The sequence below is a fragment of the Silurus aristotelis genome (genome assembly GCF_946808225.1).
Source record: "Silurus aristotelis genome assembly, chromosome: 10".
NCBI classification, from domain to species: domain Eukaryota; kingdom Metazoa; phylum Chordata; class Actinopteri; order Siluriformes; family Siluridae; genus Silurus; species Silurus aristotelis.
The window spans coordinates 20,033,248-20,061,174 of record NC_139583.1 but is presented as its reverse complement, the minus strand read 5'-3'; the positions used below and the strand labels follow the sequence as shown (position 1 = coordinate 20,061,174).

Below are 27,927 nucleotides of genomic sequence, written 5' to 3'. Positions count from 1 at the left end.
ACATCCATGTCTTCAGCACCACCCATATTATAATTATATTATACATTTTGCATACAATATTGTGTTCATGTTTACAAGTACACTCGTATATAGTTCTCTTTTGTATACTGTATATTGTACTGTATAACATATTATACAGTAGGTTTACTTGTCTGTGCTATTTTGTGTTTTACGTCCTGTGTTGTCTGAAGGAATGTTATCTCATTTCACTGTGAGCTACTGTGTCAGCTATATATGGTTAAAATGACAATAAAAGCTTCTTGACTTGACATTGTTTCCATGTTTTCATGGTCTTTGCAAATCAGCTATCTCCATTGTTTAGTGTAATTTTACAGCTACAGTAAAAGAACAATGGATTTAAGTTAACTGGGATGATACACTCTGCTGTGGTGGAAGAAATCCGCAAGTGTTGGTCATTGACCCACCTATTTTAAGAGGATAAGATGCCCTTATGTGTAAATGATTGTTTTTGTGTACAGGATGCCCTATGAGGATTTACTATCCTACCTTTCACCTTGTATCCAGCATCCACTCAGAATAAAGTAGTTGCTAATATCAATAAATAAATTAAAATTCAGTCATTTCATCAACAAACAAAACATTTGGAACCATACTGACAGCCTTCTGAAACAGAACACACACAAACAGACTACTTTATGCTGGTAAGGAGTTTATAGGTGAGGACTTTTATTGATAGAAATTCACACCAGACATTTAAAGCTGCTATGGCAGGAAGTGAGAACATTCACAGAAAACAACAGCACACTCACTCTCCCGCTGCACAATACTGACTTCATGTGATTAAACAAAAAAAATTGTCTATAAACATTTGACTGGAATAATAGAGAACTGATACATCTGTATAAACAATGGCTTCATGAATACACTGTATAGATAATTTTATATTCATATTTATATATTTTTATATAGATCTGTTTCTCTCTCTCTGTTCCACTAATGTTCATTCCAGGTTCTGGTCCATTTTCATTTGGAACAGAGTGTGTGTGTGTGTGTGTGTGTGTGTGTGTGTGTGTGTGTGTGTGTGTGTGTGTGTGTGTGTGTGTGTGTGTGTGTGTGTGTGTGTGTGTGTGTACATATTCCCCAGCCAACTGTACAAGAAAATATATCCACAATGTAAAAATGACCAATCAACAAGTACCTTAAAAGAAAAAGTGTGCAGCATGATATCAAACATTCATCACACATCATACAGGAACTGGACCCTCTCCCATGCTATTTCTTCATCCCAAATGCTAGAGTTCATGTCTAGTGTTGTTAAAAAAGAACAGCAGCCATTTTAAAGCTGAAAATCCCCACTAGTGAATATATTGATGTTCTTCATACCAACTCAATGCACATAAGCTTAGCTAATTTATCTGGAAGATAGATCAGATCACACATTGGCCCATTAAATACCAGACTTTGTGTAAATCCTCCAAAAAAACAGTTTTTAGTCAACAGCACTTGTAAAAATTATTCATAATAAAGATGCATGTATCGTAGACTTGCGTTTGGGATGCAGCCAGGCAGGTCAAAGCGGAGGGAATAATACCACTTTTGCAATTGAACACAGCACAGTGGAGAACTTGTATTTACACACAGCTATTAATGTGGCTGAGAAAGAAAAATCTGTCACTTACTTTAAAAGACAAGCATACAGACACACACACAAACATGCTCACTGCACAACACAGAGCATCACCTAATACTCTTGTCAAAAGCCCGTTCTGCAAAGATTCATCCGTGGTTTATCCACGGTTTTTAGTACAAATCTCTCTCTCGCGCGCGCTCCCTCTAAGCAAACACACACACATGCACGCACGCACACACACACGCGCACACACACACACACACACACACACACACACACACACACACACACACACACACATACATACATACATACATCTGACTGCTATTCTATAAACACATTGGGTAAGAATGTAGGCTACTCAGGGAACGCATTGTGAAAGAGGGAACAAATTCCAGAGATTCTTATTGACTAAGACCGCAAGACAGGAAAGCCCCCCACTCATACCAATACTGTAACGGCTTTCTGTACATGGGAAGCCATTGTTTCCTCTACTATATTCATTCACAATGTTCAAGAATGTATTGCCATCCTCGAACAGCATTCTTTTTTACAACATCCTAAAAAAGAGTTTGCAGTATAGAATGTCTGCAGTACTAGAAAAATAGATTTCATCACAATGTTCCTCTTGGCATTTCTTTTATCATGGTTCTGAAGAACACACTGTACAATGCTCTAGAACAATTGAACATTCTCAAACAAGCTTTTCACCATTGTTTGAGAGCAATGTTCTACCAAACTCTTTCTCACCGCTGATGTTCTAGAACAATGATTTGGCATTTTAAAACACTATCTATTGCTTCATCTCAGGACAGTGTTCTATTGGGATGTGATTAAACAATGTTCCAGAATGTCCAGTTGCAATGTTCCCAATATAAATTTCGGATTATATTTTCTAAAATTATAGTATTTTGTAATAATGTTTATTCTACTTCTTTGTAGAAACATGTACACAATGTTCCAGAACGTTCCATCACAATGTACTGGACCAATCCTGAAAGTATTTAGAATTTACCAAAGAAAATGGCCTACAGGGTAGACAAAATATAAATCATAACTAGCCCAGTTATATTTTTTTCTGTTGTCCAGAAACCAACTAGGGTATTAAAAAGCAGGATCTAATGTAATTTAGCCTGAAGTATAACAAGGTATTTACATAGTTAAATGCTAGCTGGTAAATTTCTCAGATAGAACATATACTGTATATATGCATACTCTTTTTAGCCACAGCCCAAGTCCACACTAAAAATTAAAAAAGGAATTTAAAAAAATCTGCTTTCCCAAATATGTTTCCCTATGGTGTGGGGAAAAAATACATTTAGTTGTTGAAAAAAAAATTATTGTCCTGTGATCTCCAGAATTATAAGATTATATTTAAAACTAGCTGGGGCTCGATTGTATCAAAATATTTTAACCAATTTTAGTGGGTTATGTTTAAATGTGCAAATTAAACTAGATTACGATATGGTGTATTTTTGGACTGCCTCCAGAACCTACCTGACCACAGGTAACTACCAACAGAAAAATTATTACATGGACAAGAAATATGCTTGTGCTGGGCACCTCTGGTCAATCGTGACATTCTAAAACAATAATGCAAAAAAAAAAAGGTCCATATGGTGAAGCGGCATTCCAGAATATTTAAAATGTGGCATACTTAACCACTTTTTATCTATGTTCCAGAACAGCATATGCAAATTTCTATCACAACAATGGATCCTGATATAACAATTCTGGAGAATCTTTCATAACATTGGCAGGATATGTCAATAACATTGTTTTAAGTAAAAAAAAAATTCTTTACGATCTCTTTGGAAAAAAGTTTCATCACAATGTGGCAGAAGCATGCCAGCAACTTTTAAGAACAACAGTCCATCACATTCTAAAACAAATGTTGCATTATCATGCAATGTTCAGGTAGAATCTCTCATAAGTTCTAGAACAACGCTCCCAGTATTTGACGCTCCATAAAAAGCTTGTGCTATTCTAAACCAATGTTCTAGAACAATGTGTACAATGCTCTAGAGCAACATCACATCAAGGCTTTCGAGAACATTGTTTGAAAAACAATTCGAATATTTTTTGATTATTATTTAGATATATGTTCTCTAACAAGGGTTGAGATATACAATGAAAGTTTTTCATTGAGATGTTCTAAAACAATCCATCAAGACATGGAATTTCAGAGCAACAATCTATTGTGTCCTAATCCAATAATCCACAAAAAATCGTTCCCACATTTTGCCAAATATTCTAAATGCAGTATTCTACAACAGTATTCTAACACTTTGGATCACAATATTGTAGAACCATGGCAACATACAATAATCTCAGCAGTTGAGAACAACAGTCCATGTCCTAATTCATTTTCTAGATCAATTTTTCATTGCAACATTCTAGAACAGTTACAAGATTTGAGAGCAATATGGCTGCAGTTATGCACTTTTTATTAGCCGTGAGCTAAGAGAACTTTTTCTATTTATTTTTATTTATTATCCCAACAAACACAGGAAAAGAGATGGGATCACACATTCACCCTATAGGTCCCACCCCTTCGAGCCCTGAGCCTCAGCCATCATCAGGATTTGCATTAGAGTCTTCAGGAACCTCGCACCCCGACTGGTGGATGCGCCCATCGGTCCGCATGGAATGGAAGGTCTTGGTGAAGGAATCCATCATGGCATGAGCGAGCATCTTAGCAGCACGCTTGTTCTCACACTCCACAGCATGGCAGTCCATTTGGAACGTCAGGTCTTCATTAATCTGCCGGTAGATGAATGCGAACACCTTTGGGCTCACCTCATGATCTGCTGTGCAGTACGCGATTCGTGCCACCTGGAATGTCTCCAATGAGTCTGGCGCCTCACCCCGCCCACTAAGGTGGTGCAGACGCACCTGGAAAGGCCGGATCTCCAGCAAGGCATCCATGGTGGTTGATGAGCGCTTTGTATCCCATAATGCCACCACAGCAGACTCAGTGCAGCCTGAGAGGAACTTGGAGCCTGGGATTGTCACTTTCCCTAGATAGGTCACCTAAAAGAGACAAAAAAGTGAGAGCTAAGTACATTTCACTTGTGTGTTTCTCATAGAGACACAAACCCGCCCCCTAAAACACAGACACACAGACACAGACACACACACACACACACACACACACACACACACACACACACACACACACACACACACACATCCCAGAGAGCAATTTTCATTTTCATGGTGCATTTGCATCAGTATTAGCAAATGTGAATGTGTGTGTACCCCCGTCTGTAATTACAAATCTTAAATCTCAACTGGTCAGTTCTACACTTGCAGTATTTGTAAGTGAAGATGTATTTCCAACTACTAAAAGAGTCTCCTAAATGTAAAGGAAACACCATTACTACACCATTCATTATAGAATGTCCCAAATTACAAACTCTATTCACTATATAAACAATGCCCAGTTTTCAAATATCCATGCCTGCGAGATATCATGAGTGCACTACAGAATGATTCATAATCATAGATTCATGAATCATGAATTAGGTATTGTTCTATTTTGATAATATTTTATTAGCTTTTATTATAATGTGTTATTTATGCATGTATCCACTGATAAACTTCAATTCAGAACTTTTAGATACGTAATATTTTGTTTGTGTTATTAGTTTCTTTTGTGAAGACCTGTTAATTTTAATACATTAATACATTAATACATTATATATTAATGCCACTAACTGACAAATAACAGAGAAGAAGAATTCCGCAAAAAATGTCTACACAGACCACACAACATCATCATCATCATCATGTCAATGTGTAGATAGTATAGCAGTATAGATTTCTTGTCCTCTAAAAATAACTCAACATACAGCCATTATTGTCAAAATAACTGGTAACAAATGTGAGTACACCCTAAGTTAACATGTGAAAACTGTGTCCAAAGTGTCAATATTTAGTGTGAGCACCATTGTTATCTTGCACTGCCTTAATTCTTCTGGTCATAGAATTCACCAGAGCTGCACAGGTTGTTGCTGAGATCCTCTTCCACTTCTCCAGAATATGCTTATGTGAACGTGGTGGGTATAAAAAAAGTGCGGCTATGGGACGGTGCCACGGGTGGAAGAGATGCTAGCTGGCTATCTTTCCTAAGGAGTAGCATCATCCCTTAAGGCCCACTAAACAGTTGCGAGCCACTTCGGTTTTAGTGGGCAAGGCTTACATGGCAGCGGCTCAGGCTGCAGGTTGCCTCCACACGATGGTTGTGTTGCAGGCATACCAGGCTGTCCTGCTGCGGGAGATGGACAAGGGATTCAGCTCTAGGGCTGAGGATATTAAGGAGCTATGTCGTGCTGCTGACCTTAGTAGCCACAGAATGGCATATGTGGCTTACCCTGTGGGATATTCCCGATAGGGACAGGGCTTCTCTGCTGGACGCCCCGATGGCCCCTTCTGTTCCAGGAGGCCATGAAGCAGTCTGTGGCATTTCAGCGGTATCTCCCTCGTCGCTCCCAAGAGAAGGGCTACTCGATTCAGTTTGTGTCCGGCATCGAGATGTTGTTCTTGCCTGTATGAAGGAGCTGGGGTTAAAACTAAACTCCAAGAAGAGTGTGCTTTCTCCGGTACAGAGAACCACCTTCTGAGGCACGGTGTGGGACTTGACCATTATCCGGGCACAGCTGTCTCCCACTTGGATCGAAGCTATCCTTACGACAGTCAAGAGAGTAAGAGAAGGTCAGTCACTCACTGTGAAGCAGTTCCAGAGGCTGCTGGAACTCATGGAGCAGCCATGCCAGCAGCACTGCCAGTTTGATCCCACTTGGCCTCCTGCACATTAGACCCCTCTAGTGGTGCCTCAGAGACAGAGGGTTCTCCCAAAAGGGCAATCCACTCCGCACTAACAATGTCTCCTGGCGAGCCCTTCGAGCCTTTGACATGTGAAAAGAATCTGTGTTCCTGTCTTAAAGCCCCGTCCTGGGAGCGCCTTGTCATCGTTTAATGCTAACAATGGATGCATCCCTCATGGGGTGGGGAGCGGTCATGAGTGGCCGCTCTGCCCAAGGTCGGTGGAACAGGCTCCATCTCACTTGGCACATAAACTGAATGGAGATGCTGGCCATGTTTCCTGGATCTGAAACACTTTCTCTCAGACCTGAGGGATTGACATGTGCTGGTCCATACGGACAACACATCGGTGGTCTCTAACATTAATCAATAGGGGGGTCTCTGAATTTGCCCCTATACAGGCTGGCATGGCAGATCCTCCTGTGGTCCCAGGGGAAACAGCTCTCATTGAGGGCTGTCTACATCTTGGGATACTTAAATCGGAGAGCAGATGCCCTTTCGAGGCATGGGCCGAGGCCCGGGGAATGGAAGCTCCACCCCTAAGTGGTGGAGCAGATATGGCAGAGGTTTTACAGAGCACAGGTGGGTCTGTTTGCGACTCGAGAGACATAGCACTGTCCCCTCTGGTTCTCCCTCACTCACCCAGCCCGGACGGCATGGTACAGACGTAGCCAAGTCTAGGCCTGTACGCCTTTCCCCCTATCGTTCTGCTCCCGGGAGTTCTGGAGAGAGATCGCTGAGAAGGAGTCCGTCTCTTCCTAGTGGTACCTCTATGGCCGGGCAGACCATGGATCACGGACCTGGTGTCCCTTCTCGAGGAACATCTTTGGAAAATTCCTCCCAGGAGGGATCTCCTCTCCCAGGCGGGGGGTACTCTGGTTCACTGCCACCCAGAGTTATGGAGGCTGTGGCCCCTGAGGGGGCACAGTTCTTAGCAGCTGGTCTCTCTACTGAGGTCATCAGTAAACATCCTCCAATCCAGAGCTCCCTCTACGAGGTTGTATGCCTCTAAATGGTGCTTGTTCTCTGCGTGGCGTGAGCACCACCAATTTAACCCAGTTAACTGCCCGGTTGGTTTAGTGCTGAAGTTCCTGCAGGAAGAGTTTGCCACAGGGTTACATGTCCGCTAACGTGGCTTATTGTGCCCCGACTGTGTCCAGTGTGTCCACAGGACAAGTCCGTCGAGGAAGTCGGAGCAGCTGTTTGTCTGCTATGGCCCCTAGAGAAAGGGGTTTCCTGCCAACAAGCAGACTCTCAGTAAGTGGATTGTGGATGCTATTTCATCTTCATATAAGTCCTCTGGTCACCTGCACCTTTTGGGGTCAAGGCTCACTCGACTCGGAGTGTGGCGGCCTCTACGGGCTGGTCCGCTGGAGTCCTGCTGGAATCCAAGACATTTGCAACGCTGCGGGCTGGTCCACCCCACTGACCTTCGCCAGGTTCTATGACCTCAACCTTAGAGCCACTCCTGGCTCATCTGTTCTGCACTCTGGATGTGCTCTCACACACTAGGCAAGGACTGGACACTCGATTCCAAAGCAGCTCGAGTTCCTGGAAGGGAACGTCTCTAGGTTTCATATGAAAACTCTGAGTCTCCAAGCCAAGATGCACAGTTTTTTTCATATAAATATGACCCATTGTAAGGTTAGACTGTCTGTCTGTCTGACTGTCTGTTTTGTAGACCTGCTGTGAGCTGCGAAAGGAAATGGCAGCAATATCTGTTCTCTGAAGATGATTTGTTACAGTGAGTCAGATGAGTTTTCTCTTCCTGGAATGTTGGAACACAAGAGGCAGTCCTCACACACACACACACACACACACACACACACACACACACACACACACACACACACACACACAACTGCTCTCTCCTACTACTGAGTCCAATATTGTATACCTGAATCACCCATGAGTGTATCTCCATCTGTGTGTGTGTGTGTGTGTGTGTGTGTGTGTGTGTGTGTGTGTGTGTGTGTGTGTGTGTGTGTGATTCTGACAGGCTGATTTGCAGTGTTGACATAGACAGTGTCTCAGCAGGGGACAAACATGCTTTTCCAGATTTCCTTGTTAGACAGATGAATGACACAGGTGTCCTAAAATCAGTGATACATCAAGAACTTTTTTTTTTTCCCCATTATCCTTCAAAATGTTTATAGCCGTAGTTTAAAGTTTTCTCGTAAATATTTTAGATGAGCTTGAATTTATTCTTACTTTATTTATACGCTTGCCACCATATGCTTTACCACTGCACCAGAAAACTATTAAACAATCTCACTACTGTGCACCATATAGATAATATATTTATAATTTGTATCTGTCATACCTTGTAGCCAGTGTGTGTGCGTTGTTTAGTGGTGTGTGTTGTGGAGCAGAGCTCGATGGCCTCCGGTTCATGGAAGATGACACTCGGTAACGAGTCTTTGCGCAGTGTCAGAACATTCAGCTTTGACTTCAACATGTTCTGGAAATGCTGAGAAATACAATGGAGAAGCAAGGATAGAGAACGCATGAAAGAGAGCAAGAGAGAGAGACAGAAGGACAGAGAGAAAGATAACATTATTAGGCATTTTTAAAATTTATCAACAGCTGTCAATAACTAACAAGATTAAAATGCAAATGCAAATATATGCAAATATCAAAAGCTGTGTTCGAAAAGAACATTACATTTCATAAATGCTTCTTGCAGCTTACTGGGATAATGGACCTAAGTTAACTGCAATAATGAACAAAACTTACTAATGCATAGCTTTCTGTAAAATTATCTATTCAAAAAGCTTATCAGAGCTGAAACTCTGTATAATGCAGTGGTTCTTAAACTTTTTGTAGTCACAAACCCATTTGGTATGAATTTATTTTGTGAACATTATTTAGCCTCCATTGATATTACTTCTCCAGATTTTTCCTTTAAAAAGAAAACAGTACCCATATGGAAAACCATAAGCCATTAGGAAAAGTTAAATGTTAAATGTTCAAATGCAGCCAAACATTCTTGGTTATATGCAGACATTTTTCAAAAGTAAGGTTTTCCAAATAAAAATAGGCATTTAGGCAGTTTTATTAATAATCTCGGGATCTAACATAGCATAACTTTCATTATACAGCAGCCTCTTCGGGCTGGACATATTAGATGGCAAGATAACACAGCCACTTGCAAAATGGCAGCGAGTACAGGGTCAACCGGCTGCAGGAAAAAGTGTGCAGCCCAAGTCATGAGAACATTTTATATTAAACGCAATAAAAAAGACTGTAACCTGCAAGTTATTGCAAAGCTAAGCTTGTGTCGTATGGAAGTACCACAGTGATGCACGAGCACATAAAAAGAAAACACATTGGTGTCACGGATGAAACGTCAGCACGGTAAGAAAAAACTGTACAATCCTCATCATGTGAAAATTGTGTAGTTTAATAAAGTGCTATTGTGTAAACTGTTTGTAACTTCGAAACAGTCGCACTGGATCTGTTTTGTCGTGACTCACGAGCATAAGTTTGCGCAATCAGCTCGCTCGTGACACAGTGATGGATTCAATTAAAACGGTGCGAACAAACACTAAATCTAAAAGCAGCAAATAACAGCAGCAGTAAACAATTAAATTTTTTTGTCACTGATGTGGCAAATGCTTATGCACTTGTACACCAATTCATATGTTTTTCTTTTTTGTTTAATCAAGCCTGTTAACTTGCTGAGTTTCTCAGTTTCATTCTCTTTTTATACATGATGAAACTGCTTCAGTACTACCTTCAAATGCTTTCAATGTTTGGATATTTAATTTATGCATATATAATTTAATTATTATACAAATTAAATTTATTATATATTCTAGATGCTTATATCTTCACAACCAAACAAAACGTCTATGTATTTTTCGTTTAACAAATATTGTCAAAACAATGTTGTATTATATTTTTTTATAATTTTTTTAAGCATGGTTGTCACTTGCCATTTGCAATTATCATTAAAAACAATACAAATGTTGATTTACACAAATTGCTTCACCCTGCATACTCAAATTCAGTTTTTAATGTATTTATTTTTATAGAAAGAAAAGCCCTAACTAATACATAGGTTTCTTTTTAATAATTATAATATTTTTTATTTAAGTAGTAAATAGTTTATGTTGTAGATAATGTTATAAGAAAGAAAGAAAGAAAGAAAGAAAGAAAGAAAGAAAGAAAGAAAGAAAGAAAGAAAGAAAGAAAGAAAGAAAGAAAGAAAGAAAGAAAGAAAGAAAGAAAGAAATTCACATCCAGTACATTACAGCACAGTGAAATTCTTTCTTCTATTATCTTTCTTCACATCAAAAAGTGAAACTCATATTATATAGATTCATCACACACAGACTGATTTACTTAAAGTGTTTATTTCTTTTCATTTATGGCTTAACTAATTAAAACCCAAAATTCAGTATTTCAGAAAATTTGAATATTACTTAAGACCAAAAAAAAAAGTCCTGTTGGAAATTTAAATCAGCAACTCCAAAAAGCTGGTCAGCAGAGAGAAGCATGAAGGGCTCTAACTTCCTGCAGTTCACTCTTTGTGAATCTTCCCAAATACTTGAATGAGCTTCGTTTCACCTTTTTCAACCACATTATTTCCATCTATTTATCTTTCCATTAATGTGCTTGGATACAGGACTCTGTGAACATCCAGCTTCTTTAGCGATGACCTTTTGTGTCTTACCCTCCACGTGCAGGGTGTCAATGATCGTCTTCTGGACAACTGTCAAGTCAGCAGTCTTCCCCCCATGATTGTGGAGCCAGAACCAGACTGAGACACCATTTAAAGGCTCAGGAAACCTTTGCAGGTGTTTTGGATTTGATTAGAGTGTAACACCACGAGTCTCCAATATTGAACTTTTAAGATACTGAATTTTGGGTTTTTCATTAGCTGTAAGCCATAATCATCAAAATTAAAAGAAATAAACATAATAAATTTACTTGAAATATATCAGTCTGTGTGTGATGAATCTATATAATGAACAAGTTTCACATTTTGTATTGAATTGCTAAAATAAATTAACTTTTTAATGATGTTCTAATTTATTGAGATGCACCTGTATATACAAATAAAAAAAAAATATTTAAAATTATTTACATTTTAAATCAACACTGCTGGTAGTTTATTACATAGAACAATACATTTCCTGTGTCACTGAAATGTCAAGCATCATGACAAAAGATTTATGTCATATTGCCCACTATTATTCTGATCTAATGTACTTTTTCCATATTGGATGAAGTTTACTTTAACTGGTAATATGTACATATAAATAGAGCAAACATTTATTAATAATAATAATAATGGCAAAAAAAATCTAAAAATGTTATTTGAATAAGTGTGAAAGAGTTTAAATAAATAAGTACACGGTTTTGTACAAATAATGTTTTAAGTATGTATTTAAAAAAAAAATAATGATAACTAATTTAATAAAATAATATATTCTTAAGATTTCAGTAGTTTTAAAAGAATAAAATGTAATGGGTTTATATTATATTAATGGTATTTGTAAATGTCCTTATCAGAGCAACTAAGAAATTAGCAGATAAGGGCCTTGCTCAGGGACCCAGGAGTGGTAGCTTGGTGGTCCTGGTATTTAAATGACCCTCAGATCAAAAGTCTAACATCTTAACCACCAAGCTACCACTTTCCTCCTTATTGGATGAGTATTGATATAAGCTGACACTCACAGTTTCATGTCCTTTCTAAACTTGGTTATCTCTCTAACTTCTGTAAACAAATGTAATATTAGCACCCCTCTAATAAGCATAGCAATAACACAAAAACATAAGCATACTAAGAACAACTAAAACCCAACACAACATAAAATAATCAGGAATAATTATTAGTAGATGTACTCAGTGGGTGGAGCCACAGCATGTCACCATTTTGGCATTAGCAAAGTGATTAATTATTAACTATTATTCAGTGTAAATTGATTAAAATATTTTATATTCCAAATGGATTCATTTGTTTATATAGTTGCTTTTTATTGCTTCTTTAAATAAGCAAAATTTAACACCAAACAGCAATTCAAAGAAAGAGAAAAATGAAGAGAGGCAAAGCAAACGAAAGAGACATGGAGGAAAATAGAGAAGGCTGTTGGGGGAAAAAGGTTTGCTTTGTTTGACAGTTTCCTTCTGGAAAGTTAATTCCCAGAATTTAGACACACATTCACTGACCCAGATTGTGAAAGTGGTGTTTTGCAAGCGAGTGACTGTGATTTGAACTGTGTTTCTGTGTTTCTGTGTTTCTGTGTGTGTGTGTGTGTGTGTGTGTGTGTGTGTGTGTGTGTGTGTGTGTGTGTGTGTGTGTGTGTATCAGCATACAAATCCAAAACTGCCTGGCTTATGTTAAGTGTGAAACTGAAATAAAAAGTGTTTTTATCCATGAACTTAATCAAATGAATGTTATTGTTATTGTCAAGCTCTACTTTCATTTTCATTTCATGATCATTACATAAAGCAGTATTTAAAAAAAAAACAGGCCAAAACCCTCAGGTAGAATTTTTTTTTTTTTCTAATTTACCACAGAATATGCAGATGATAATGTACCTCTGCAAAATTAATAACTTTGTCTCTTGCTTCTATTGTGTGCTATAAAGTTGCATCTTTACAATCTTCACTAATTTAATTAAACACTTTTGCTTATTTTGTTCAGATATATAAATTCACAGTCTGCACTCAAAAAAAAAAAAGAGTCATTTTGAAGTTGATGGCCGCAACAAGTCTCAAAAAAGCTTGGACAGGGTTGTGCCTTCTTTTAACAATAGTCTGTATGTGTCTTGGAACTAAAGAGTCCAGTTGCTGTAATTTTGGGAAAATAATGTTGTTTCATTTGTGTCTAAAGCAGGATTACATGCTCAACAGTCCTGGGTGTTCTTTGTCATATTTTTCTTTTCATGTGTGTTTATACATTATTTGTAGACACATTTTTTTTTTTACTGTTGGTTAAACCTCTGTCCACTCTTTTTATTTCCAATCATGTTACTGACCTGTGGCAATTAACCTAAATAGCTACAATGTTCCTCCTGCTGTTTCTTTTTAATAACACTTACCTTTCCAGCCTTTGTTCCCATGTCCCAACATTTTTTAGACATGTTGCAGCCATTAAATTCTAAATTAAATTTTTTCGCTTTAAATTGTACATTTCCTCATTTTACAGTAAACATTTCATAAGTATTCAATGTTCTAAGAATAAAAGACAGGTTTATTTGATTTGCAAATCATTACATTCTGGTTTTATTTACCTTTTACACAGCACCCCAACTTTTATGAAACTGGGGTTGGAACTAAACCAAACTGAAGTATTATTAAAGTGTGGTTTTCTATTCAAATATATATATATATATATATTCATTTTTTTTTTTAAGTCTAGTCCAGTTAAAATAAAATAAATACAAATATATAATAATTTAAAATTCAGAAACTAAAATAAATAAATATGGACTTAATCCATATTTAAAACAATAATCATTTTGCGGTGGATTTTTTACAACATAAGTCAGTGTTTATGTCTTGACTGGCTATGGTGGTTTAAGCAATAGACTAAAAATATTTTTTCCATCATCCACATTGTGGTGACATATAAATGATTCATTATACATCTGTTAACCATTCAGCTTGAGAATAACACCTTATAGCTTCAGAGTGAACCATGCTAACACACACCGCTTTTCTACACAAAGTCAGAAAATGCCGTAACCATTGGTGTAGCAATAAACATACACATTGCTAACTCTGTCACAACACCTGATTAAGGTAAAAAGTGTATTATGTGGTAACCTGACAAGGACTTAATCAGTAGAGTCCTCTGTGTGCATCTGCATCATCGTTCCTACTGCTGTCCGTTTTTCAGAACATGCATCACGCTCAAGTTATATTTATGCAGGACAAAAGAGGAATAAGATACTAGAAAAGAAGAACAGAAAGAAGAAAGATGGACAGAGAGGGGAAAAACAACAGGAAGCACGTTCAAACTAAATCAGCGATTTCAAAGAGAGAGAAAGAATAAGAGGTAGTGAAAGTTACACAGTGGTGTATGTGTCTCAGTGGGAGAGCAGTTTTGTGGAATTCTATTCATAATATTTTGACTAAGTTCCATTTTTATTCCAGAATATGTGTGTGTGTGTGTGTGTGTGTGTGTGTGTGTGTGTGTGTGTGTGTGTGTGTGTGTGTGTGTGTGTGTGTGTGTGTGTGTGTGTGTGTGTGTGTTTTACCTCCAAATGGAGTTTGGACAGAATGTTTAAAGGAAAACATTTAAGTAAAACACCAGGTGAGAGCAAAAGTATTCTCGCTCTCACACGTGTGTGCGTGTGCGTGTGTGTGTGAGATGGGTTTAACAGGTCACAGAGAGAGAATGTGAATCTCACCAAAAATACCAGTGAGAAAAGCAGACATGGTAACAGAAAAACAGAAAGAGGCTGGCAGAGTGAAGAGTGAAAACTAAAAACAAAGTGAAATCTTACTAGTGAAAATCGAAATTAGATTTGGCCAAAACCAATCAAATCGATTCAACAGAGAGACACAACTACAGTGTCATGCTAAAATCTAACTGTGCCTCTATATTATATATATATATATATATATATATATATATATATATATATATATATATATATATATATATATATATATATATATATATATGTCACTTGAAAAAAATTACATAGAGTGTCTGTGTGTGTGTGTGTGTGTGTGTGTGTGTGTGTGTGTGTGTGTGTGTGTGTGTGTGTATATATATATACAGTACAGACCAAAAGTTTATATATATATATATATATATATATATATATATATATATATATATATATATATATATATATATATATATATATATATATATTATATATACACAGTACAGACCAAAAGTGTATATATATCATATATACAGTACAGGCCAAAAGTTTGGACACACCTGCTCATTCAAAGAGTTTTGTTTATTTTCATGACTATGAAAATTGTAGAGTCACACTGAAGGCATCAAAACTATGAATTAACACATGTTAACAAAGCAAAAGGTGGCTACTTTAAAGAACCTACAATATGACATATTTTCAGTTGTTTTACACTTTTTTGTTATGTATATAATTCCACGTGTTAATTCATAGTTTTGATGCCTTCAGTGTGACTCATTCAGTCATGAAAATGAAGAAAACTCTTTGAATGAGAAGGTGTGTCCAAACTTCTGGTCTGTACTGTATATATATACATATACATATACACACACACACTCTCTATGTAATTTTTTTCAAGTGACAATACTAAAATGGAACTTGGATTTATTTTAAAATAGTCTGTAGCTTGTATAGTTCTATAGATTTACTTTCCTCTGAAAAAAATTAAACATACAGCCATTATTGTCGAGATAGCTGGCAACAACAGTGGGTACACCATAAGTGATAACAGCTATATGTATAGCCACACGTCCCATTGATCATGTTCATGTTTTTCTCTGCTTGATAGAACCATATCAATTTGTGTATCTTGTGTAAGAGCTGTTAACATTTTGTGTTTAAGTACAATTCTCCCATACTGACCACTGGATGTTCAACATGGCACCTCATGGCAAAGAACTAATGACAAAGAGGATTTGAGAATTCGAATTGTTGCTCTCTACAAAGATGGCCTAGGCTATAAGAAGATCGGTAACACCCTGGAACAGAGTTAAAGTACAGTGACCAGGGTCATACAGAGGTTTTCCAATACAGGTTCCACTCGGAACAGGCCTCATAGGGTTCGATCATGAAAGTTGAGTCCTCGTGCTTTGCGTCAGGTGCAAAAGCTGGCTTCAAAAAACAGACACGAGTGCTGCCAGCATTGCTTTAGAGGGTGCAGAAGCAAAAGTTCCGCTTGTCAATGCTCAGACCATACGCCGCACACTGCAACAAGTTGGTTTGCATGCCTTTTGTCCCAAAAGAAAGGTTCTTTTGAAGCTAGCTCACAAGAAAGCCTGCAAACTGTTTTGAATTACTGGAACCATTTCCTGTCTTCTGATGGGACAAACATGAAAGATAAACTTGTTTGGCTCAGATGGTATGTCACCCTGGTGAGAAGTACCAAAAACAAAATCAGAATCAGAAGGCGAAGGTGATGGAGTGGCCAAGTATGTCTCCAGACCTGAACACAACTGTCACCTGTGGGTATCCTCAAGTGGAAGGTAGAGAAACGCCATGTGTCTAACATCCAGCAGCTCCAAGATGTCATTATGAAGGAGTGGAAAAAGATCCTACCAACAACCTGTGCAGCTCTGGTGAATTCCATGCCCAGAAGTTATATAACAATGGTGCTCACACAATATGTTGACACTTTAGACACAATTTTGGAACTTAGAGTGTACTCATTTTTGTTGCCAGTTATTTAGACAGCAATGACTGTATGTTGAGTTATTTTCAAAGGACAGTAAATCTATACTGCTACACAAGCTGCACATTCACTACTCTAAAATATATATCCAAATTTTATTTCTTTAGTATTGTCTCTTTAGAACATATAATAAAATGGTTGCCGAAATGTGTGGGGTATACTAAGTTTTGTTAAATACTATATATACACTCACCGGCCACTTTATTAGGACCTAACACCTTACTAGTGGATGACAGACCGACCAATCTTAAATGCTTATATATATATATATATATATATATATATATATATATATATATATATATATATATATATATATATATATATATACACACACAGTATATTTTTTTATTGCTACGTGGCAAACAAGTTACCAGTAGGTGCAGTAGATTCTCAGAAAACAAACAAGACCCAGCATTCATGATATGCACGCTCATAAGGCTGTGCAATTGGGCAATTATTGAAAGGGGTGTGTTCAAAAAAATAGCAGTGTGGCATTCAATCACTGAGGTCATCAATTTTGTGAAAAAACAGGTGCGAATAAGGTGGCCCCTATTTAATGATGAAGCCAGCACTTGTTGAACATGCATTTGAAAACCTGAGGAAAATGAGTCGTTCAGAAGAAGACATTGTTCAGAAGAACAGCGTACTTTGATTAAAAAGTTTATTGGAGAGGGGAAAACCTATAAAGAGGTGCAAAAAATTATAGGCAAAGTGCAGGTGCAGAAGAGGTTACAATTTGCCAAAGAACACATCAACTGGCCTAAAGAGAAATGGAGGAACATTTTGTGGACTGATGAGAGTAAAATTGTTCTTTTTGGGTTCAAGGACCACAGACAGTTTGTGAGACGACCCCCAAACTCTGAATTCAAGCCACAGTACACAGTGAAGACAGTGAAGCATGGTGGTGCAAGCATCATGATATGGGCATGTTTCTCCTACTATGGTGCTGGGCCTATTTATCGCATAACAGGGATCATGGATCAGTTTGCATATGTCAGAATACTTGAAGAGGTCATGTTGCCTTATGCTGAAGAGGACATGCCCTTTAAATGGTTGTTTTACCAAAGCAATGACCCCAAACACACAAGTAAACGAGCAAAGTCTTGGTTCCAAACCAACAAAATTAATGTTATGGAGTGGCCAGCCCAATCCCCGGACCTTAATCCAATCGAGAACTTGTGGGGTGATATCAAAAATGCTGTTTCTGAAGCAAAACCAAGAAATGTAAATGAATTGTGGAATGTTGTTAAAGAATCATAGAGTGAAATAACAGCTGAGAGGTGCCACAAGTTGGTTGACTCCATGCCACACAGATGTGAAGCAGTTTTAAAAAACTGTGGTCATACAACTAAATATTAGTTTAGTGATTCACAGGATTGTTAAATCCTAGAAACAAAAATGTTTGTACAAAATAATTTTGAGTTTGTACAGTCAACGGCATACACTGCTGTTTTTTTGAACACACCCCTTTCAACTAATTGCCCAATTGCACAGCCTTAAGAGCATGCATATCATGAATGCTGGGTCTTGTTTGTTTTCTGAGAATCTACTGCACCAACTGATAACTTGTTTGCCACGTAGCAATAAAAAATATACTAAAAACCTGGATTATTCTGGTTAGTCACATTGTACTGCTATTATTTTGAACAATACTGTATATAAAAGCATTTAAGATTGGTCTGTCTGTCATCCACTTTTTTGGGAAGGCTCTTCGCTAGATTTTGGAGCATAGCTATGGGGATTTCCGCTACTGGAGCATTAATGAGGTCAGGTAAATGTAGGGTATAGACACTCGTATAGACTAAGTTCAAGCATGCCTGATTAAAAACCTTGTATGTTGTATCATAAGCAACCTGAAATGTGTGGGAAAGGCAGATTTCCCCTGAATAAGCACCAGCAGAACCTGATACCAAGAAAAACCAAAGCTTAAGAGTGAAGAAAAACAATGTGGTCATGAAAAGTGTAGCATTACAAGAGCATAAATATAATGCATGTTATGAAAAAGAATGTTACCGCCCACTCTCTACTCGGTTTACTTTAAAGTCTTATTGCATTAATGCTAGAGCTGAGGTGGCTAGTAACTTTTCTTCATCAGCTATATATTAAACCACAAACAACCTAGCATGGTGTGGTTTTAAATAATTAGGCCTAAATGCTACAAACAGCACTTGATTTTTCCTCAGCATTAATTAATAGACATGACAGCTTCTCACTTTGTTTGTTAACTGAAGTAAATACAGATTCCCAGATATAGTTGAAAGATATTGTAATTATTTCTGACTCTTTGAATTAGCTTTATTAGATTTACCTGGAGTTCATTCCCACTTATTTTTACTTATTATTATTGCTCATTGATGAAATTTGGACCTATCATGGAATCTCTGTGCATTTTTTACATTGTTGGCAGATCTTTGAAAAGTTATTCTCTTTTCAGTAAAGCCAACTTTAAGTGGAAAGCTTTTAATTTCCTCATCCACAATGTTATGTTTCTTGCCTTGTAAATGCAAATAAAGCTGCATATATATATGTATGTATGCAATCCCACTGTTTGATACACCTAAGAAGATAATTATTTTTATGTCATCTCAGTTAGTTTTTTGCCTCTGGTCTCTGATTTGCTGAATATATGACAGAGCAGAGCTCTGAAGATATAAAGCTGCAGACTAAAATGGCCACAAATGAAGATCAAAAGTTATATATACAGTATGGGGTTCTTCATTTTCCAACACAGTTTCAAACAATGATTTGTAAATAATACACTGAATTGTTAGCATCAGGGTAATAGTTAGCCAGTTTACAACATCCTTGGATTGTCTAGCATTGATTTTGCCCTTGCCAATTGCCTTTTTTCAACAACCTTGTAATGTCCTGTCAGAATGTCTGAAATGAAAGTCTGATATTTAACTTTCTTCACCTTAAACAGACAGGCAGTCCTTCAAAAAATGTTACTTATTTTGCCAAGATTATTACTGATTTCTTTTTTCTTTTCTTTTATTGGCCACTGCAACGAGTGGAAACACTCACCCGTTCCTTCTCTTACAATGTCTATATATTTTTTAACTCTTTTTCTCTATATTTCTTCTGAAGCACCACTACAATAGAGTATATCTTGTACAGTGGTACCCCGCTTATCGACCGGCTCGGACATCGACCTTTTCGCTTAGCGGACAGCTTTTCGACCGAAATTTGCACCCGCTGAACGACCAAATGCCCGCTTATCGACCTTTTTTTTACTCCGACCCACGTGGAGCGAGGGAAAGGATCTTCACAGTCTCACCTCAGCCTTCGTGAAGAGAGCATCTATCGTAAATTAAACTTCGGTTTGTGAACAATAAAGTGTTATTTAACGGTCAATATAACAATTTAGTGCGTGTATATTGTATATTGCGTGTACATTCGCTCTTCGACCTTTTCGCATTTCGACCGGTTTTAAGGAACGGATTAAGGTCGATAAGCGGGGTACCACTGTATTTATTGTGAAAGGTGGATTTACTAGTTTTTGCAAGACAAAAAGATACTGTGACCACAATAAAGATGCTCTGGCCAACAAACAAAAATGTACCACAGTCTACCCAGTTATGGAGTTCCTTCAATACTGGAATAGACCGGTTGTGAGATCACAGTGAGGACAAGAATATGGAGGCCAGGAACTCAACCCGGGGCGATGGAGAGGAACAAAATTATGTTAAAAACAGAGGAGGTTGAGATACAAGCTTTGTCTTCCCACTGGTTTAATGCAGAAAATATGTTTGCTGATTAAAAGGATAGACAAACTCTCAGCCCTGGTTAACCAACTGCACAAGCCCCCAACTCTTTTGCTATAAAAAAATTAAGAGGTGGAAATATTGGACACATACAATTGTATGAAAGTGCAACCTTAAAACAAACTGGACCAGTCAGACAACACTGAAGCCCAAAATAGGAAAGAACAGAGCAGGATGTTCTTGCTAAGGAGGCTCAGGTCCCTTGATATGAGCTGCTACAGATGTTTTTTCCAGTCTGTAGAGGCCAGCATTATCATGTATAGTGTGCTTGAGAGGTGGAATTAAGCATTGTGTTGCCAACAATCATTGCAAGCTGTTGTAAAAGGCCAGCCCTGTGGTAGGGATAGAATTAGACAGTGTCGAGGCAGTGACAAATGAGCATAAGATGAAAGCTATGCACTTTCAGTCACTGATTCATTCAGCCACTGCCTGAAGACATTTACGGGCTCTTTCAAGCCATCAGTCATCAGATCACACAATGCCCAATAACTTCTACTCCACTGACTGGATTACACAAACTCACAATCAAACACACAATTTTTATATATACAAATAGAACCGAATCGCACAGTGCATCGGCATAAAAGTTAGTCGATTTGAGTGCATCAGACACAAGCTGGCATTTGTATCGCATTAGTAGATGCACCATACTTTTATTATTTAAAAAGTGACAAATACTTTGTGACCAATATTTTATATGTGGATTGATTTCTCCTACCTAAACTCTCTCAGCACCAAAGCTGCACTACAGAGACCGAGTAGTGTCCTGAGAGTCACACAGAACATAGATTAACATGGCTGAGGTAGAGCTGCAACCTCCTGAAGACAGAACAAGAAACAGAATGTCTGGTTTTATTTGATCTTTTTTCTTTTTTTTCCACTAAAAAAGGCGTGTTTGTGAAAGGGCCATGCGTTAGAAGTCAGAAGGCACGTAAGAAAATTTATGATTTGCTGTCTGTCTGACCCAAAGAAATAAAAGCAAACTATCTGCACCATATTGAATTGCATAGCATCATATACTTTCCATTGCATCTTATTGAACTGAATCGCATTATGTTGATTCAAATCGAAATCGGATCGCATTGTAACAGTGGGGTGAATTATATTGCATCACATCTATACATATACATATATATATACACACACACATACACACACATATATACACACACATATATACACACACCTTGTATATGACTACAGTTTAGCATACCAAGTCTAAAGCATTGAAAATATATAAAATAATAATAATAAACATTTATTTCAGTTCTGGTTTAGGCTTTTTGTAGGTAGCCAATAAGGTAAATGCATAGCTTATCTATTGAAGAACACTGCTTAAAAGCCTAGAAGCATTAAAATACTTTAAACTTTAAAGCTTTAAAGACTTACAGCTTAAGTACTATAGCCTTAAGATATGAAAACCCAAACATTCTATGGTATAACATGTTCTAAATTCCTAAAATGTAAAGCATTTAAACTCTAGATCCTACAAGCTCTCAGCCACAACAGCTGTATAGCGCTCGAGTAAAACCTCCATATGGCTCTGAAGCCCAAAAGCCCATAAGCTTTACTTTACTATAGGCCTAATTGTGAAAAAACATATTATTTCTGAATGACAATATTCTATGGCCCTACAGAAATATAGTCATTAAACCCCTATGCCCTAAAGCTAACAGTCCTAAAGGCCTACAATCTAAAACACATAGATGAAAGCTCTACTCTCCTAAAACCTTAAAATCCAAAAGCATTACAGAATTACAGTCATAAAACCTCAAAATGTAAAGGTCCTGAAGCCTTGTAATCCATAGCTTTGAAGCTCTAAAGTCCTAAAGCCTTGAAGCGCTGCAGCCTAAAAGCTCTACATGATCAAAATGGTGTCCAAAAATATCCCCCACCTACACAACCTTCTCATGGCAAGTACACTACTGTACGTGTTCAGTGCCGTGCTGCATCATGGTTTTTATAGTGTGATGGCAAATACACAGACACTATGATGCAGGAGGAGCAAATACAGCAGCCATCCTTCCATCTGACTCATAACTTACTCACATGCACACAGACACACAAATGCAGTTCAATCCAGTGGTTGCTGTAGCAACAACATCATAAATGAGTCACTGTGGCAATAGAAAGAAGATTTACAAAGAAATAAATAAAACATGCTATAATATACATCACCACGGACGGCTTATAATACAACAACTGTAAGCAAAGCAAAGAACCAGAGAGAACATTGCCAAAAACTGTGCCGTTCATCACCACCATGGCAACGGGCTGTGCCAAGGCAGCAGTGGTTGTCAAGGTAACCCTGTAAAGGACAAAAAAGCAAGTGTGCATTCAAAGAAAAAAGAACAGTGTATGTGAAAAAAACTATGTGTGTTTGTGATTGAGTTGCCATCCTAGTTGAGAGCATCACCTTACAAAATTCCCACCCACTTAAAGTAAACCCATGCAGGAACCCCCCCACCCCCCCACCCACCCCTGTATGTAGAGTCGTGTTCTAAACTGTTTCTATTGAATACTTTAATTAATAATATTCAACACCTTAATAAACTTTGTTAAATCAACCTTAAAACCAACCATAAGACAAAATACTACAATAATCTGCTCATTTAATTGCATTCTTCTCTCTTTTAGACCCTTACACTCATTCCTCACACACAAACACATTGCTGACCAAATGAAATTCCCCAAATACTTACTAAATCCCAATCCCTCAAAAAAGCACATTTCATTGAAACACACACACACACACACACACACACACACACACGCTATTTTGGCCGACCAGCGCAAACAGGAAATGCCAGGTCATACAAAGACAAATGTTTAAAAATGTAATACTTGATTCCAAGTGACAAACTGAAGGGCAAAAAGCCAGATTAAATAGATTAGTCATTAAGAACTTTGTCCCAAAGTATCATACTTACTGGAAAAAATGTTTGAATATTAAAGTTAATTGTAACAGTGTGATGAAATAAAAGTCTTTTAACAACACACGCTCGAAAGCTTTTGATCGTTTTAACTTAAAAAAGGATAAATTGTGTTGCATTTCAAATCTGAAAGTGCGTAAATCAACATTGTGTAATCAGCAGGAGTTTTAGGTCTTTAATTTTTATGTCTAATTAAACACACACACACACACACACACACACTCACATATCTGTTTACATGAGAAGTTTCACACTTATGCAGTTTATGCGGTAATTTAAACCGCTTGGCCTGGACACACATTCCTTTGCATACCAACCATAAAACAGTAAAATGTGTTTCAGCTTACAGCCAAAGAGATATATCTCTCTCTCTCTCTCTCTCTCTCTCTCTCTCCCTCTCTCTCTCTTTTTTCCTCTCTCTCTCCACAAGCACAGATGTAAATGTGTTTTGTCTACACATTATAATAAATTAACTTGTAATGTGTACTAAGGATGATTATTACATGATGTTGAATTTACATACCAAATACTCTCACATACTCTCGCTTTCTTTTTTTTTCTTACACACACACACACACACACACACACACACACACACACACACACACACACACACACACACACACACTACACACCTGCACAGTGAATTAATGTAATGGTTGTGGTGTGTAAACCATTTAATCACACTATTCTTTTGCCGCACAACAGAGAAAAATGGCTTGGATCACGTACTACGTGATTTCGTCCTATTGTGGCTTTGCAGAGTCTGTGTGTGTGTGTGTATGTGTGTATGTGTGTATGTGAGTGAGTGAGCTGGGGGGGTGATTGTGTAAGTTCACTCAGAACATCTGGAGTGCATTAAAGAAGCAGCACATGGAAATAACACTCATTCACCACCATTTCACTCATAAAGGGACAACGTTACACGAAAGCCTGCTCTCTACCAGGCCAGTATATATGGCCAAATTGACCAAAACTTTTTTAATCACAATTTTCCTAATTTCGTGGTAGTCTCCAGACTGTGGAATGATGGCTGCATTATAATGAACCTGTAATGGTATTATAAATGTCGTCCGAAACAATAAGCAATAACACAATGTGGGACAACTGTTCAACCTTTTCAGAGAGCTACAGTTGATTTTAAGAATAAAATTAATTCCCGGGTGATTTTGTGTCACTGTGGAAAATCAAGGATTGAGCGATGTCCTTGGAGACAGCAGATTTACCAGAAATATCACAAAGAGTTTATTTAGAGGATTTTATTTAATAGTTTTAAACCAAATCATCCAAAAAAGAATCATTTGAAAACAAAACATGATTCTCTGTGCCAGTTAAATTAGCATCAAATTGGAGAAAATCACAATGTAAAAATAGAAGATTTGGCAAAACCCTTACTGAGGAATGAACTTAGTGTTATGTAAAACGGAAATGCGCACACAGCCTGTAAACAGATGTGGGGTAGATCAGGAGATTCCAGCTCTTGATGTTCAACACCATGTGGCGAACTTTCTGCTCTAATACCCACCAAGAAACAACCAATAATACAGTAATCCTAATAAAATAGAACAGTAATTTACTTAACATTAAATCCCATAATAAATAAAGATAAAGCTGGTTTGTGGGAGAGAATGACTGTACTTTACACTATGTCCCAAAAATTGGTGTTTGCTTCTATTAGTCTACTCTAGCTGAGATACGTTAAAAGAACATGTGGTTTGTTACAGTGCACATCCATTGAGGGTTTCCATTTTAACAGGTATCAGATAAACCTAGCATACAGATTATTTTAGGTATATAATTATACACACCAATATAAGATTTGTTTTAACTTATTCTATATGTAGGCTCTCTTTTACTGTTATAATAACCTCCACTTTTCTGGGAAGGTTTGCCAATAGATTTTGAGATGTGGCTGTGGGGATTTAAACATTAGTGATGACAGACACTGATGGGGTGCAGTCAGCATTCCAATTCATCCAAAAGGGCAGGGTTTTGTGCAGGCCAGTCAAGTTCCTCCACTCCAACTTGGGTGAACAGTGTACTCAGAGCTTGGTTTGTGTACAAGGGTATTGTCATACTGGAACATGTTTGGGACACTTATTTCCAAAGAAAAAACTGTAACACTACAGCATACAAATACACCTTATACAATTGTGTGATTCCAATTTTGTGACAACAGCTGAGTTGAAACCACATACAGGTGTGATAGTCAGATGTAGAAGAATCTTTGTTAATATGTACAAAATGTATCTAACTTTTTGACCCTATGGTGTCTGAACAATTTGTTAGCCCCCCTCACCCTAGGAGCCACTACAATACCACTACAGTGTGTGTTGTAGAGCAAGGGCACTATGTAACGCAGGCATCTGGGTAAAAAAGAAAAAAAAATCAGTGTTTCCAGTAAAGCTACTGTTATCATTAATACATTTACCTGCTTACTGACCCAAATCTGATCAATTATCAGCCAGTGTGTCACTAGTAGGCAAAAACTAATTAAAAGTCATGTTATACACAAACTTAATGAACCTGTTTTTCAATTGGATAAATAGTGAAAAGTATTAACACTACAGAATTAAACATGGCCTGATTTTTAAACCTTTTGTACCACTTTTTATTTAACCATTTATTCAACATCAAGATGTTTAGTGTAGCACCAGGTTTCTGGAGGAATGTTGTCTCATTTTTACTGTGTACTGTGTTCCACTGTGTATAGTAGAAATGACAATAAAAGCCTCTTGACATCAGTCATTCAACATTCAGTGCTGATACCAGTCTGAAAACAGCTTAACCATAGCCTACATTGTGCTACATTCTAAGGTTAGCTAGCTAGATGTCTGGAATACGATACTTTATGCATCTGTACTTGGGCTGGATGATAGGACAAATTCATACAACATCTTTTTATACCACATATATAAGTGTGCCCTTTCCAATATGCTACTGTTTCTATAGTAACAGTTCATTCACATGGACTTGGATGGCAGATGCTTCACATAATCTAAACTTAGTAATACAGTTGGACGTCCACATACGTGGAGTTTAGAGGCACAGGACCCTATGCAAATGTGGAAAAATAGCGAACATCTCTAAGTCCATGTATTTAAGGCACACCAAAGTAAAGAAATTTGGTATAACAAAAAAAAATTATTTATAGTGTACCAACAGTTTAGGTTAACTCACAGAAACGTGATTTATAGGCAATCCAATACACAAAGGATGTAATACAATACATGTACAGTATTTAAATAGCAGTAAAATATTGTTGCGGTATAAGAGGAATACCAAACCTTCCCACCGCCTTGTTATAATTTTTTGTTTCTTGTCAAATAGACCCTGTGTTTTATTCCTTATAATATCAATGTTATGCCATCAAAATGTTCTAACATTTTATCATTGTTAACAAATGTTTTCAATCTTATGTCATTTTTTAAGATATATGTTGCCATTTATAAAAGAGATCAAACCTGTAACAATAAGCATAGCTGACTGGAGGTTAAAGAATATTTTAGTACTAAGAGAAACATTGCAACTGTGTAGGTAATACATCATATTTTTACAGAAGTAAACGGTTTTGTGGGTTTTTAATATTCATTCCTAGTATTTTGCTGGCACCTAATTGTGTCGTAATCACCTATAGTGATATTGTGCTGTAAAAAGGTTTTAAAGTATCATGGTGTTGATATTACTGTCAAAGCAGGGTAACATTTATTGCTGTACAGTATGCTGTTCAGAGCAACAGGTGAGATTAAGAGATCTTAGTGACAATCGATTTCACTTGTAGTTTCCTACAAAAAAAACAATGAAATATGAATACTTTCTCATTCTTGCATGCAGAACAGTGTGATAATGGTTGGAGGAAGGGAATGGGGAAAGGGAGTAAAGGGATGTAGCTTTAGGGACCCCCGCCCCCTGCTCTGCTTGACCAGGAGCCCCAAATGGAGAAAGTCGTTGTGATTCCGCAGGGATCCTAAGATCCAGCTGGGTTAGAGGCCAAAATGGAGCCGGTCTGATTGAACGCTACTTTAACACAGCGTACAGATGTGCATGCCTTTCCATAGAGTCTGCTGAGCAGCTGGGGCTGTGCGAGCACATCTGGAATGCGTAGGATCGAAAATGTGCAGAAGAAACGCGGATCCGCTTACCTGCAGTCTCTCAGTCGCAGGCTGCCACATCGTAGCGGATAAACAGCACCGACCCGGTTCCTTCAGTTCACATCAGCCTGCAAAAGAGGTCTTTCTTTTCCTCTTTCTTCCTAAGTACTGCGTCTCCTTTTTTCCCCTCTTTCCAGCAAAATGTGCTGAGAAAACACACGCAGCGAATTCCAACAGTACGAGAGGAAGAAGCTCCGCCTGCAAAAACATACGGCTCTTTCTCCCTCATCTCCTCCCTCCCTCCTCCTCCTCCTTCTCCTTCTCCTCCTTTTCCTATTTTTCATGTATGTTCACACACT

General features: G+C 37.6%; 1 protein-coding gene and 1 long non-coding RNA gene across 4 annotated transcripts; one reads left to right on the top strand and one right to left on the bottom strand.

Annotated features, from left to right (window-relative positions):
• Positions 1–670: 670 nt before the first annotated feature.
• pid1 (phosphotyrosine interaction domain containing 1) lies at positions 671–27,927 on the bottom strand. 3 transcript variants are annotated; one of them, XM_083552731.1, is made up of 4 exons: positions 21,263–21,358; positions 11,667–11,943; positions 8,742–10,470; positions 671–4,624 (listed from the first exon to the last, which is right to left on the bottom strand). In XM_083552731.1, the coding sequence occupies exons 3-4, from the start codon at positions 8,973–8,975 to the stop codon at positions 4,160–4,162; spliced, it is 699 nt and encodes a 232-aa protein (XP_083408857.1). In that variant the 5' UTR covers positions 8,976–10,470; positions 11,667–11,943; positions 21,263–21,358; the 3' UTR covers positions 671–4,159. The 3 variants fall into 3 exon arrangements, with proteins under 3 accessions (XP_083408857.1, XP_083408855.1, XP_083408856.1); XM_083552729.1 differs by lacking the exons at positions 11,667–11,943; positions 21,263–21,358 and adding an exon at positions 27,620–27,927 and having other exon boundaries at positions 8,742–8,888; XM_083552730.1 differs by lacking the exons at positions 11,667–11,943; positions 21,263–21,358 and adding an exon at positions 14,198–14,276 and having other exon boundaries at positions 8,742–8,888.
• LOC310732366 lies at positions 24,118–27,820 on the top strand. Its single transcript, XR_014535466.1, has 2 exons — positions 24,118–26,969; positions 27,037–27,820. It is a non-coding gene; the product is annotated as an uncharacterized lncRNA (long non-coding RNA).